The sequence below is a fragment of the Rhinolophus sinicus genome, linkage group LG07 (genome assembly GCF_036562045.2).
Source record: "Rhinolophus sinicus isolate RSC01 linkage group LG07, ASM3656204v1, whole genome shotgun sequence".
Classification (NCBI taxonomy): Eukaryota; Metazoa; Chordata; class Mammalia; order Chiroptera; family Rhinolophidae; genus Rhinolophus; species Rhinolophus sinicus.
In genome coordinates this window covers 21,967,358-21,981,076 of record NC_133757.1, presented here as the reverse complement: position 1 = coordinate 21,981,076, position 13,719 = coordinate 21,967,358, and the positions used below count along the sequence as shown (strand labels likewise).

The window sequence follows — 13,719 nt, the reverse complement described above, 5'->3', positions numbered from 1 at the left end:
TACTATGTCTTCTTGTCAAGGACAGGTATAGAGTTAATTTTTTATGGCCAGTAGATAGGATCCAGCTTTTCTGGAACTGACTGAATAATTGGATAAGCAGTCCCTCCATCCTGAAGGATAGGGTCTCAGTAGTGCCCAAATAACTTTATGCAGCTTAAAGAACAGTTTAGTCTGCACTTATTTTAATAATAGGCTGTATTTCAAGCCAAGTGCCTGTACTGCTGTGGCTTGGGGTTAGTGTAGTCTGCCTCTGATAACATACTACATTTCCTCTTTTCTAACAACTGAAGTCTCTTAATCTTTAAGTATAAGGTCTTAGAGTTTAGAGAGTTCTTTAAAGTTATTCAGCATCTTTTGGAGATAGAGCTTCTGGATTCTGAAGATTTTTCTTTTCTTTTTTTTTTTTTTAAATCTTGTATCTGTTTGAAGGGAGACCGTTTTTAATGTGACTCTTTCTCCGAGGTAGAAGTAAACCATTTCCTCGAACATTGTTGAACTTTTTACTGGCAATGGATCTCTGGTACTGGTCTCTAGACAAACAGGCACACAAGGTGAGTCCCATTATTATTTCTTTGGCTCCCAATAAAAGCCTGCTGCAGTGGAATAGAACTGCTGAGGGGAAAAATGAGGTTAAATGTAGAATTTTGCTTAAAATAAGGAATGTGTCTCTGAGACCCCACATGTACTCTTCACTGTCGAATGAAACTGTAGTGAATCTCTTTTAAAGAACATGAGCAACAAATTAACTTGTACCTTCAATATTTCAGATCCCTTTGAAAATTAGATCTCTTTCTGGGCAAAAAAAATGAGTGCTTTATTTGATCAAGAGCCATTTTCAAGATTCTATAACAAAGACTTTGATGATCTAGAACATAGTCATAGAAAGAATACTGAACCAAATGTCAGGAGGCCAGCGTTTTGACAGTCCCAATTCTGTCATCGGCAGTCGTAGGCTAAGTGTTAGTTCTTTACCCGTAAGGTGAAGGTAAACTTTTTGTTAACTGTTTAGTTGTTGTGAAGTTCCTCAAAGGCAAAGTCTATATCTCATCAGTTGTTTTTGTTATTAGCATCTATCACGAGAGTTTAGGATAACCCCTAAGCATTAAATTCTTTCCACTCAAATTTGGGCTTTAGATCCAGAAAACTTGTTCTAGCTGTATGACCACTCTGAACCGCAGTTTCCTCCTGTTAAAAAGGGGAATACGTACCATAGATAAGAATGCTCGGCTAAATGCTTGATTAAAACAGTCACTGGGCAGCAGTTGGTTCTCTGCCGCATCTTGAGTGTTGTGGAGAAGGTTTACCTGATTCTGCAGAGGTATTCCCCTCATGCAAGATAGAGGGGCCCTCCTCTTTATCCAGGTACCTATTTTACGTGTTGTCTGTAAGGTATTTCTGGAGCTTCAGGATAGAGAATTCAGATGTCTGCTGGTTATGTTTGGGCTTCTGCAGCATGGCTTAACCTCAAGGTGAGGCGGGTGAACGATCTATTACTGAACTTGAGTTCAAGTGGAGCTAACCAGATGCCCACAGGGCCAGGCAGGGTCCTGCTTGAGTCAAGCAGATGGGGTATAGGACAGTAGAGATTGTGGGGGAAACTATAGTGGAGCCAGAGCCATGCACATCTGTGACCCAGCCTAATGTGGCCCTAAGGCCCTAAAATGTGGGCCCTCAATTTTCAAGAGAAATCTGAATTTCTGTATGAGTTCTTCTCATTTTAAAATGTTAATTTTCCATTTTTTAAAAACTTGGAAAAAGAAAGTACCATGTGGGCGTAGAACTGATTAGTGGGCCCATTGTGGCCCGAGGGCCTCCAGTTTGCAATCCCTGCTTTTAAATATGAGAAGTAATGATTCAAGATGGGAAGGTAAGGACCTGCCCTCATGGACCAACTGTGGACAGGACACACGACAGTCGATTGCCCTCCTGCTCTGCCGAGTGCCACCTGCTCTGTCCCATGCTACTTGCTATTTCGTCCCTCAGCTGTCTGCACCAGCCCTTGCTGAAGGTGCCACATCTCTCAGTGCTTTTATCCCTTGGTAGAAGAGGCCAGTGGTGAGGGAAAGCCGGGGGTACCTGAGGCAGGACTGCTTTTCCTTCCGAGGGTCCAGGCGACAAGGAGTGGCACATCGTACCGATGTCCTGTGCCGCTGCAGCCAGCCCGACCCCGCAGGCCCGCACGTACTAGGACCTGGACAAGTGGCCTTTAATAAAACCATGGAATACGAGTATGTTGCAACTTCCAGTCTCTGCTCTGGGATTTTCCTACCAGGGTCAAGTGGCTTTTTCTGAGTTTGTTATTCGGGTTCCTAATAGCAACACAGGAAATGGATTTTAATTTCTTCGCTGGCTGCTCTGTTTGGGGGCTATTTAATGAGAATCCAGTTGCAGTGCTTTGATGAGAATCCAGCTTTGGCAGCAGCAGTGTGGTGTGGATGGGCTTGTACCCAACTAACACGTGACTTGGTAAAAAAATTGATGTTTGTGGTAATACTGAATGTATGTTTTTATGGACGGAGGCAGAGAGAGTATAAAATAATTTAATGTGCCTTGATTCTAAGTGGCTACACTTGAGGGTAACTGTTGGGATGTGTTCGGGAATTCTAGAAAAAGAATATTAGACTATTCTACTTTTAGAAGGCAGGAACTGTGTGTATTGTACATTTATTATAAATCTCAGGCATTGGCTGTCCAACTTGAGTTATATGTGAGCGTAATCAGGGGAATGTGTTTTAAAAGGTAAATCTTCGGTCTCTGTCCCCACAGGTTCTTAATCTACATTCCTAACAAATACCCAGGTGATTTGGGGTCCACGCGAAACACATCTCAGTTTTGTTGCACTTAACTGTCTAAGTGTGTTTATTGCTACTTTGGCGCTAATTTACTTATTTGTGAGATGCCCCGATTATTTCTGATTCATTGTGTTGTCCTTCTTCAGATTCTTTGGGAAAAGACTGACAGAATTGTTCCAGGGGGACCCCCACAGGTTGACGTAAACAGACTCTTGTCCCTGCACGGATCCCTGAGATTCCCCTTCAGCAGCACACCCTGCAGCCCAGTCTTGAAGCAGCAGCTGTCCCCATTGGTTCTAGACTTTTCCCAAGTGAGTCAGGAGCTCCAGTCTTTGGCTTTACCCTTAAACGTACTTCACGAGTTAGAAGCTGGGAGACCGGTGTTCTTGATCCCAGGGAGCTGGAGTCTGGAGGCCTTAAGGGGTGAAGCGTACTATCCAACTTGAGGATGAATCTTATCAGATTAGATTTAGTGGCTTGGTTAGGGGAACCTGCCCAGTCTGTGTGTCCTTTGGAAAGTTACTGAACTCAACCAAACAGCATACAAATTCATGCCTAATAATGCCAGTGCACACAAAGCAGAGTCTTGGTTGACTTCTTAGCAATGGCCTGCCCTTATCAGAAAGGATGAAGTTGAAATTGAGCTCCTTTAGCTAGTAAAGCTTACGGATGTAATTGTCATATAGGGTACGTATTATGAAGGAGACAAAAGTAGCATGTGGCAGTCCTTACCATCAAAGAAAGGGAGATTAGACTGACACATAGGAAACAAATCATTCCTTGCCAGAGCTTACTTTCTTCACCCCCAGCTCTCTTGTAACCTCCTTCCACCCAATTCAAAATCTGTGCCTTTGAACAGTTTTACTTATTTGCCTCAGCTTTTCAAACAGCCTTAAAACCAATAGCATTAGGGGAAAAAATGAGCTGAACTTTCTTATTGAAAAATGCAGGTAAATCCGTAGTACTTTAAAGAATATTTTTTTATGACCACCTACACATTTTAAAATGCAGGTAAATCCGTAGTACTTTAAAAATATTTTTTTCATGACCACCTACACATTTTTTTCTAACAGAGGACCTGGAGGTGCTGTCTTTTCAGAATTTGAAGATTCTGTCTAGGATAGAACAAAAATAGCTGATTCTAAGTTAAAATTGCTTGCTGCCTTTTCTCATTTAGCCATTTCAGGTCTGTCTTGTTTGTGACTTTGTTATCCTTTCATTACAGAACATTATCAAAATCAGATAGAGCTCCGCTCCAGTAGCTATACAGTGCTAGTATTTGATCCACTTTCTGGAAAGCTGTGCCTAACTCAAGAATGGAAGGAAAGTTGATTAAACAGAGAAAGAAAGAGAAAAAAGAGAAAAAAGGGAGAGGGCCAAGTTAAAAAGTAAATATGATTGTTGCAAAGGTATTCTTATATTTATTCAAATTTCTACCAGCTGAGGAGAAACCAGCTATTATAGCCAATAGTGAATTTACACCCTATGGTACTTTGGGTATTATTTTAACTGTTGTACAAAGCATCTGAGGTCTGGTTTCTGAAATCTTAGCGCTTCCTTTCACGTTACTCTCCCTGAGATTCACTATACTCAGCCATGCGAGCCTTTTTTTCTGTTCCTTGAGCACACTAAGCTCACCCCTGCATTGGTGTCTTTGTATGCACCTGACAGTCCCTCTGCCTGGAACACAGTTCCCAGTAGGGTGGCTTTAGCTGGCTTCCCATCATTCAAGGCTCCATTCAGATGTCACTGTCTCAGAGAGGCCTTTGCTGACCACGCCGGCTAAATCCTTTTGTCCTATTCTTCTCTTTTATTATTCTTATGAAGCTTATTACTATTTCAAATTCTAATTTCACTTGTTAATTTTCAGTCTTCCCCACTAGAATGTATTTAAAGTCTTTTTGTCTTTGTTATTCTTCAGTTTCAAATAATGTGCTCAGGTGTGAGTTTATTAATGTCTGAAAATTCCGTATCTTTAATCAGTTCTGGAAATTTTTCAGTTATCTCTTTAAGTATCGCCTCTTTTCCTTTCTTTCCTTTCCTTCTTGAGATTTATTTCACTTTTTCCATTTTCATGTTTTCTCTTAATTGGTAGAAGCCCTTTGCTGGGTAATTTTCTCAGATCTGTTTTCTAGTTCACTAATTCTCTCTTTAACTTGGTCTAATCTCTGTGTAATCTATCTGTTTAGTTTTTGATTTCAATAATTATTTTTCTACAAGTTTTATTTTATTTTTTCCTAAATCTTCTCGGTCACTGTCTCTTTTTGCAGTATGTTATGTTCTTATGATTTTTTTATTTTATTCTTTTATTCCCACCCCCATGTTCTTATGATTTTAATTCTTTCTTTTGGGCTTTAATAATTTGAAACATGCTTATGTAGTGTAGTTTATCTAGTCATTCTATTATTTTAAGTTCTTTTGGGAAGTCTTATCCTGTTATTAGTTGAATTTCCCCAGTGTTTTTGTGATGGATTATTGCTGCATAAATTCTTATATTTTGTATTGTGAGCTCGTTTCAAGAGAGCTTTATTTGTGGGACTCCTTCATACCCTGCTTGAGGGTTAGGTCTCTTCCGAGTTTTACATTTCTTCTGCCAGATGTCACAGGGTTATTGCCAGCCTGGGACCACTTTGTGTGTTAAATTTTTGGGTTGGAGATTCTCAGACCATGTAGTAGTACAATTCAAATCTCAAGTTAGCTTGCAGAAAGGCCTTTGGTTACACATATTAGAGGAGATAGTTTCTTGCTCTCAATTCAGAGCTTTCTTATCGTCACTGTGTGCCAATTGGCTAATTTTTTTCTAGTCTGCTCTCTCTTTGAGGATCCACACTTTATATTGGTGCTCAGTTCCAATTCCCTGCTTCAGGGTCAGCCCAAGAACAATAAACAGCCCTTTTCCAGGGCAACTGGAAAGGCTTGACCTCATTTACTACTCATTTCTAGTTCCCCCCAACATTTTTTGCCTCTGGGATCTTCCTTGCTTTCTTGCAAGCTCAGATGTGTAATTAAAAGGATATGGTTATAAAAAGGAAAAAAAAATAAAAAAATAAGTAGTTATTTATATAGCCAGTATTTTGGGGGGCTTTGACACGAAAGAAATTTTTAAAGTTACCTACCCAGCTGTATTGCCAAACGCAGGATCTCTTTCCTAGACTCTCTTGCTCATTGCTGTAGCGACGAGCACAAGGTCTGGCGTATGGGGAGGGGGAACCAATACATACTTATTTGATTTGTGGAATTGAACGTTTCCATTAGAAACTGTTCCTTTTCCCTGTAGGGAAAGCCAGAGGTGGGGCTCCACATTCATTCACATCCAGCAGCCAAGGTAGTTAGCGGCCTGTGCTTTAGCATCCTGTGAGCATTTTCAATTTTCCTACTTTTCACTTTCAAACTTGAACACCTCAGTGCTTTCCTGATGACATGAAGATGCCTTTGCCAGTTGCTCGCAGGGCTTTCCAGCCCCATAAATTGGCAAATTAAAACCATCCCTGTGCAACCTTTGCTGCCCAGTGTCTCTTTTTATGCCAGCACTTTGAAAGTTCTTATGCTGATTAAATTGACCTTTACAGTGGCTCAGCTAAGAATAGCAACTATAAGACCTGGAAAGTCTTAAGGAAAATGTTGTTAGTCCCACAGTTTACGCTGCCACCAAAGAGATGAGATAATTTTTTGCACATGGGCAGAAGGCATACTGTTCATCCTTTTCCATTGTTAAAAAAAAAATGTTGTTCATTCCAGTTCGGCGTTGGTCTTGCTTGCTCCTTCTTTGTGCCTGTGCTTTTTGTTTGGTGATCATATCTTGGAGCTGAAATGAATCACCATTCTGCTCGTCAGAAAATCAGTATGTGAAAATACGACCTTTTGAGCAAAGAAGGCCGGAGTCCCAAGGTTGTTGCCCCTCTGCACTGCCAAATAGAAGAGGAAGAATCCTGTTCCCAAAGTCCCAGAGCTCCACAAGGCAGGGTCCTTATCTTTTCCATCAGAAGAAATGTCGATTTTATTTGGTTTGGGGCTTTTAGTGAATTTATTTAAGCAACTGAAGTGGAAAAAGCAACTAAAGAAGAAGTGAGGCTATAGCTGAACCATAGTTAAAAGCTCAGGCTATGGAGTCAGACAAACTGGATCGCACTACCTCCTAGCTGTGTGACCGTAGGCAAGTTACTTAGCCTCTCTTGGCCTCAATTCCCTGGTACTACCCATTACATACGGGTTTGCTTTCAAGTTCAGATGGAGGAATACAAGAAAACCATTTAGGATGGTGCCTGGCACATAGCAAGTGCTCGATACACGTTAGCTGTGTGTTCACCCCGCTCGCCCTGTCTTCATGGAGTTTGCATAGCATTGTTTCATCAAGCAAACCTTTATGTGCTAAGCACTGTGCTCCTACTGGGGATCGGAGAAGAGGATAAGGAGACAGCTCCTGCCCATTGGGAGAGCACAAGTCATTCTCTGGTTCCCCTCACTCCTCAAGATTTGGACCAAGCAACATAATATGTGTAAAGTACGCTGAGAATTTTCCATATTTGAGCTTTGCATTGCATTCTCACCAGTTCCTTTTTCTGTTCTTCATGTGTCTGGAGCAGCCCACATTGCCAGTGAACTTTGCTATTCTGAACGAGTTCTAAGTACAAAGTGCTGTTTGGGTGCTCTTTCATGCTGGCAGTAATGGCTCACAAAATCATACTGATATTAAGAGCTCAGAGAAGTTAAGTGATATACCAAGCTCACACAATTAATAAGTGTAGTGGGCTTAGTACGTTAATAAACCAGATCTGACTGACTCGTAATCACTCCTGCCTTTCAGTGTCCCTTGGGCCTCATGGAGATCATGGAGGTCTGTGTGTCCGCTGGGCAAACGGCTGTGAAGCCCCTCACACGGGGGAGGGTGGAAGAACACCAAGCAGCATTTGCACACCACTGTTCTGTGCTGCTGTTACTTTGAATGAGAGGAGACAGATTTCAGGACCTCTGGAGTTGGCTCAAGGCTGCTCTGTCAGAGGGGATGGGTGGGGGGTAGGGTAATAAAGCCTTAGGGGTGAAGGCGACAGTAGAGAACATGTTAACTAGTCACAGTGCCATTGAGTAACTTGCCCAAAGTCCTGTTTTTCTATTGTGGCAGAGCTGGGACCAAACCCAAGGCACCTGCCTTTTTTCCTCACCCCAGCAGGTCTCTCTGGAGGAGTTCACTATGACACTCACATCTCACTATCCCCTACTCTGCCTTTATTTTTTCCCTGCTAAAGGTCCATGAGCCCACTTCCCTTCCTTAACTGCCTGCCTTTTTCCTTCCTCCTGCAGCAGAAATGACAGTTCTCATAACCAAGACCATGGCAGGCAGCTTGGGGACTCTTATCTGGGGCAGAAGGAGGAGAACACGGGACGAGATAATGCTGGTTAAAAATGTTTGGGGAGGGGTGGCCGGTTAGCTCAGTTGTTTAGAGCGTGGTGCTAATAACACCAAGGTTGCGGGTTCGATCCCCGCCTGGGCCACTGTGCGCTGTGCCCTCCTTAAAAAAAAAAAAGTTTGAGGAACACTGGATTAAATGATGCTACTATAGTTCTGCTCTCCCTGGGGAAAAGAGTGGGGTCCTGTTTCTATCAGGCCTCCTGCCTTGGGGGGCGGAAGAGCCAAGAGAAAAGCTGACACCAGTAGGTCATGAAGAGGCCACTTGTTTAGATTCCAAACGCGTTCTATTGCACGCCTCACATAGGACCAGTTGGCCTCTGTGTGTGGAGATCCTGGACCTCATCTGGTGCATTTGCCCGAGGCAGAAGTGTCACTGGATTCTTTAACACGTCAGGGTGTATGCAGCACGGCCTCCTTTAGAAGCTATGTGGACACTTTGAACTGTGTGCGCCTGTGAGCCAGTGCCAGAAGAATGGCATTTCAGGACTTGGTAGACACGGGAGAAGCTTCCTGGTGTCCTTATGAAAGCAGGGTTTTGCTCTGAAGTCAGAGAGCGTGTGTTCCAGGAAAAGCTAGTGCAGATCCGCTTTCTCTGCGTGTGCCCAGCTTCACGGGACACAGCTCACTGGACAGCCACCCGCTTGGTGCTTCCATTTTGTATATGGCGTACGCAGGAAGGCAAACATTGGAAGCGCTCTGTTTGCAATATTGTGCAACCCTCATTGTCAGTTTACAAATGCCTTTCCCATGTCTCCTTCTTCCCTTTGCAGCAGGATGCAAGCCTCTTAAAGACCAGGAAGCATCTGAGGATGTGTGGTGAAAACCTGCACTGAGCCGGAGATCTGGTTCTTAGCCGTGCCCTTTGTCCTGTCCTCTCCCTGTGGCTTTAGGTGCCTGTACTGTTGCTCCCCAGCATCAAGTCCTGGAGACAGTCACTTGTGTGCTTTGTTTATACCCTTGGCCAAGTAGACAGCCTAGTGAAGCCAGGCCCAGAGAGGAGAAACCGACCATGTGACTTAAGTTTCCACTGGCAGGCGTCCGCCCGGATGTGCGCTGTGGGCAGGGTCAGCCTGAGTAGCAGCAAATACAATACTGTGGTTTTAGTTTCTTTGCTGAGCAGCGTTTTTTCCCTTTTCACCTTTGAGCTTCTTGAGGATAGGGACAATGTCTCATTTATCTCTGTATTCCTCGTACCCACCATGGTCCTTGGCACAAGGACAGTGTCCAGTAAATGCACGTGTTATTACTTTAGAATAAAGACATGTTGAAAGCCAGATAGAGCAGGTGACTTAGAGGTCTCGTCATATGCGCTGTGGTCCTAAGAACATTTTGGCTGAAGTTTGGGTTGGCTGGTGAGGTATTTCATATCTTAAACGTGAACTGTAAAAAGCCCTTTTCCCCTCCATCCGCATCCACCAGTGCTGTGAATAGAACTTGGCAAGCTGCTTGGGTGGTTTCTTAGCAGTATGAATCCCAGATCCAGTCAAGATGATTAAGAGATCACTCGATATGCAAAAAATGGTCTAGCAAGTTGAAATTGGACTAGGTCACTTGAGCAAGTTGCCCCTTTTCTTCAAAGTGAAGAATTTTATTAACAGGGTTTTTTAGCCTTCTTTTGAATCACGCTGTCATTAACCTTGGAGACCGTGGGTTTTGAAGAGAGGATAGATGCTAATCCTAGAATGCATACTGCATTAATTATTCCAGGAACTTTCACAGAAAAGCCGGTTTTATTTAAAACATAACTGCCAATCACAGGAGAATCATCACCTTCTTACCTGCTGAGCTTAAAAACTGAACATCGGGTGTTTCTGCTTGGACAGAAAGAGAGCAAGGCAACCCTTTCCTGTCTCCAGGAGAGCTCTGCTCTTTACCAGTCGGTTTTGTGTGCTGAATCCTCTTCCCCCTTTAACAAACCCTTCCCCCGCCCCTTAAATCTTCTGTTGTGTGGTTCTTTCTAATATTTTTTTCTTAATGGACTAATCATTGGTAGAAACCATTTTGGTAGGGGACGGGCAGATGGCCAGGGACAGGGAGATGAGAAAAAAAGGCTGTTTAAGAGCTATAATTTAATATGGTAAAACGGTTTTTGATTTTTAAAATTTTTTTTTTAGGATAAGGAAACCTGTGTGGGTACCAACAATCAAAGCTACATCTGTGACACAGGACACTGCTGTGGACAGTCTCAGTGCTGCAACTACTACTATGAACTCTGGTGTAAGTCCTGCCTGCGAGTCTCTTGGAATCCCGGGGTCCTGGTTACTGCCTCGTCTCATTGACGGTGGACTGGTCAGCCCTTTTCTCATTCTCTCGGGGGCAGTGTTGGCAAGTAGAATCTGTGTCTGGGTTCCAGAAGTGGTTCCTCTGGAGAGGAGGAGTGCTCTGATGCCCTCTGGACATTGTGGACTGAAGACGGGAGAATATGGTCTGAGCCTTGTTAAGGGGCTGTGGTCATCAGGTCTGCTGCAGAAACTCCTGCCCGGGGTGCTCTCTGATGCTCTCTCCAGCGTGTGCCGACTAGTGACAACCATTTAGATCTTTCCATGGGCCAGCCCCCATGCCCAGGCTTGCCACCTTTGTGAAGAGATGTCGCAGTACCCCAGAGGCTGAGAGTGCTGGGCTGGGCTCTGTGGATGGCTGTAAATCCGATTTCTTATAAGAATCACAAGGTTCCAGAATTCCTCACGGAGCATCATAGAGCTGCGTCTGTGTCTGAGGGTCCCTCTCAAAGGGATAATCTTTTTATAGGTCCCTGCCTACAGAGCCCTCCAGGAGAGAGGCAGTCTAGAGGAGCAAGCCCCCTGTGTTTCTTCCCCAGTTCTCAAACTTAAGTGTCTGGAGACTTCTCCAGTGCACCTAACCTGTTACTGTCAGCTAAATGCCCTGTGGAGACAGTCCCTGTCTTGCCACTGGTTTGGTTGAGGCTGGGACCACTTGCACCTTCCAGAGTCGCCCAAGGGTGGTGATATTGCCCTGGACTTCAGAGAGTGACCCAGGCTTGAAGAGTGCCCTAACACACTTTGTCCTCTGATCTTGGAACTCACACAAGACACTGTAGGATGCTGGACAAAGAATGGGAGGTTGGGAGGGTCCGTAGAGCAGAGAATCCGTAGAGCAGAGAGTGCCCAGGTGACCAGCATTGCAGTGGTTTTCCTCCACTGTCCGTTGAGGGGGGAAAAGATAAGACTGTTTCCCCAGATAATTGTAAGCCCTGCCTCACTCCCTCCATTTGGAAACAAACTTTGGGCTTGTTAAACCCTGCCCTTACTGCCGCCATCACCCCTGCCCTTTCCCCCTGTCTGGTTTCCCCATTGCCCCCATATCAGTAATAAGGTCAGAAAGCCGCTGGAAGGGCCACTGTCTGGTATGGAAAGGAAATTAGCCTCTTGGCTGGGAAGTCTCTCCCTCTAAATGCAAACGGATCTTGTAGCCAGTGGGAGAGTGGCTCTTACACATAGGACCGCTTTTCACCCCGGTCCTTCCCTTTTGAGGACTTGGGAATCCTCTCCAGCTCGTCTACCTTTCTGAGGAATCCCAGCGACAGTCAAGTGCAGACTGCTCCCCCAAGGAGCAGACAGGGCTCAGATGTCCCCACTCAGTCCCCATGCACATACGCAGCCACAAAGAAGGCCCAGAATTGCTGTTGCTGTTTTAGAAGGGGTGGGGCTGAGGGACTTCATAGAGAACACAAAGTGCCAAGCAGGTGGACAGACTGTGTTTAAATGTTTTAAAATGCAGATAACCACAGGGTTCAAATTCTCCCTCTCACCCCTTGTTAAAACAAAAGTTGAAGCTGGGCTGCCAAAAAGCCACAGAGCTGCAGTTTGTTTTTCTGGGGCCTGGCCCAGGCGGCATCAGTTGCAGAGAGGGATGGAGTTGATGGCCCCATCTCAGATTGACAGAGCCTCCTGGGCGGTTGGCAGAACAGACTCAGTAAGTAGCTACCAGAATTGGGTCAGCAAAGCCCGGGCAGGGCGGTGGGGTGACTGGGATAGGGAGACCCAGATGGCAGGGAGGCAGCCTGGGAACCAGGCACTTCACCCCAAGGGCTTAAAGAAAGCCAGAGGAATTGCTGCACGAGGGGCTAATTATCTCTCCAGTTCTGGTCAGTTGGGGAAAGGAGGAGGCCAAACAGATCAGTCAGTGTGTGTGACCGAGAGAAAAGACTCACCCTTGTAACAGTTGGCTCATGCTTTCCAAGTTCTGCCGGGGCAGAGACTGTAAGAGCAAAACTTCTGTTTCATCTGTGCCCAGAAATGGCTTCTTGGTCAGGAGATGCCCATGGGTGTCCCACCCCTCTGAGAATGCTTTGGTTTTCCTCCTCATTAGGGTCCTGGCCTCCGCCCGATGTGAAAAGGAGGGACGTTGGAATGAGCTCCTTCAGTTCTCATCAAAATTGCACTTTTTGTTGCTTTGAACCCTGTTCCCTCTAATTGCCCCTAAACTTTGCCTGAAATGTGAAAGTAATGGGTTTGGGGTTATTCTTTTTGTCTCGTTCCTTTGAAAGGAAAAGATCTTAGCCAGGAAATCCTTGGCTGCGTTTTCATCCAAGTCCCTCTAACCATAGCTGCCTACAGGAAAGGCCTCGGGTTTAAAAATTAAAAAGGCCATTTCCACCAACCCTTTTACCTCTGCTAGGCTGGATTTTCCTGTGGGCTGAGGTCTGTCTGTCTGTTCTGTCTGTCTCTCTCTCTCTCTCTCTCTCTCTCTCTCTCTCTCACACACACACACACACACACACAGCCCACTTTGCACAGACATACAAACATATAGACCTTGAGATTCAGCCATCACCCTTTCTCCAAATTCTTTTCAGTCTGTTGTAACCTATGCCAGTTGTCATTACTGGGCCTGCATCAGATAGGAAATGAGGGTCTTGTTTTCCTAGTGCAGTGATCGAGGCCAGAAGGGCCTAGTCATTATTTTTATTTTTTTAAGGAGGCTCACAGTGGCCCATGCAGGGATCCAGCCAGCAACCGTGGTGCTACCAGTGCTATGCTCTAACCAACTGAGCTAGCCGGCCACCCTGAACCTGGTCATTAATTATTATTATCATCATCCCATTCATTTTTATGGCACTCGTACGTCAACTCATCATTCAATCATTTATTCATTCATTCAGCAAAGCCTATTCCAGTGGTTCTTGAAATTTGGCAAGTATTTGAATTTCCTGGAGGGCTCATTAATACAGTTTTCTGGGCCCTACTCCCAGATTTTTTGATTCAATAGGTCTGAGGCACACCTGAGAATTTGCAATTCTAACAAGTTCCCACTGGATGCTGTGGCCTGGCCTCTTCTGTGTTAGAAACTGGAAAGACATAATTCTTGCCATCGAGAAGGGAATCTCTTAGCAGAGAGAGGAGATAAGACGCCCCATTAGTAATGCAAAGTAGAGAGTAGAATGTATGTGCCAGAACTGCTCTGAATGTTCAAAAGGAGAGTGCTTTGGCTAGACAGGAATCGGGCAGGCTGCATCGAAGAGGTGGTATTTGAAGCCAGCCTTAAAAGGTGGGTAGGATT

At 44.7% G+C, this 13,719-nt stretch overlaps 1 protein-coding gene across 5 annotated transcripts in view; it reads left to right on the top strand.

Annotated features, from left to right (window-relative positions):
* The window catches only part of WBP1L (WW domain binding protein 1 like), a 52,509-nt gene that overhangs the window by 28,535 nt on the left and 10,255 nt on the right, over positions 1-13,719 (top strand). For 3 of the 5 annotated variants that reach the window (XM_019725025.2, XM_074339118.1, XM_019725026.2), the window contains 2 exons: positions 467-551; positions 10,314-10,416. In XM_019725025.2, coding sequence (XP_019580584.1) covers positions 510-551; positions 10,314-10,416 — 145 coding nt within the window. In that variant the 5' untranslated portion in view covers positions 467-509. The remainder of the gene's footprint in view (positions 1-466; positions 552-10,313; positions 10,417-13,719) is intronic. The other 2 variants (XM_019725023.2, XM_019725027.2) reach the window with 1 other exon arrangement.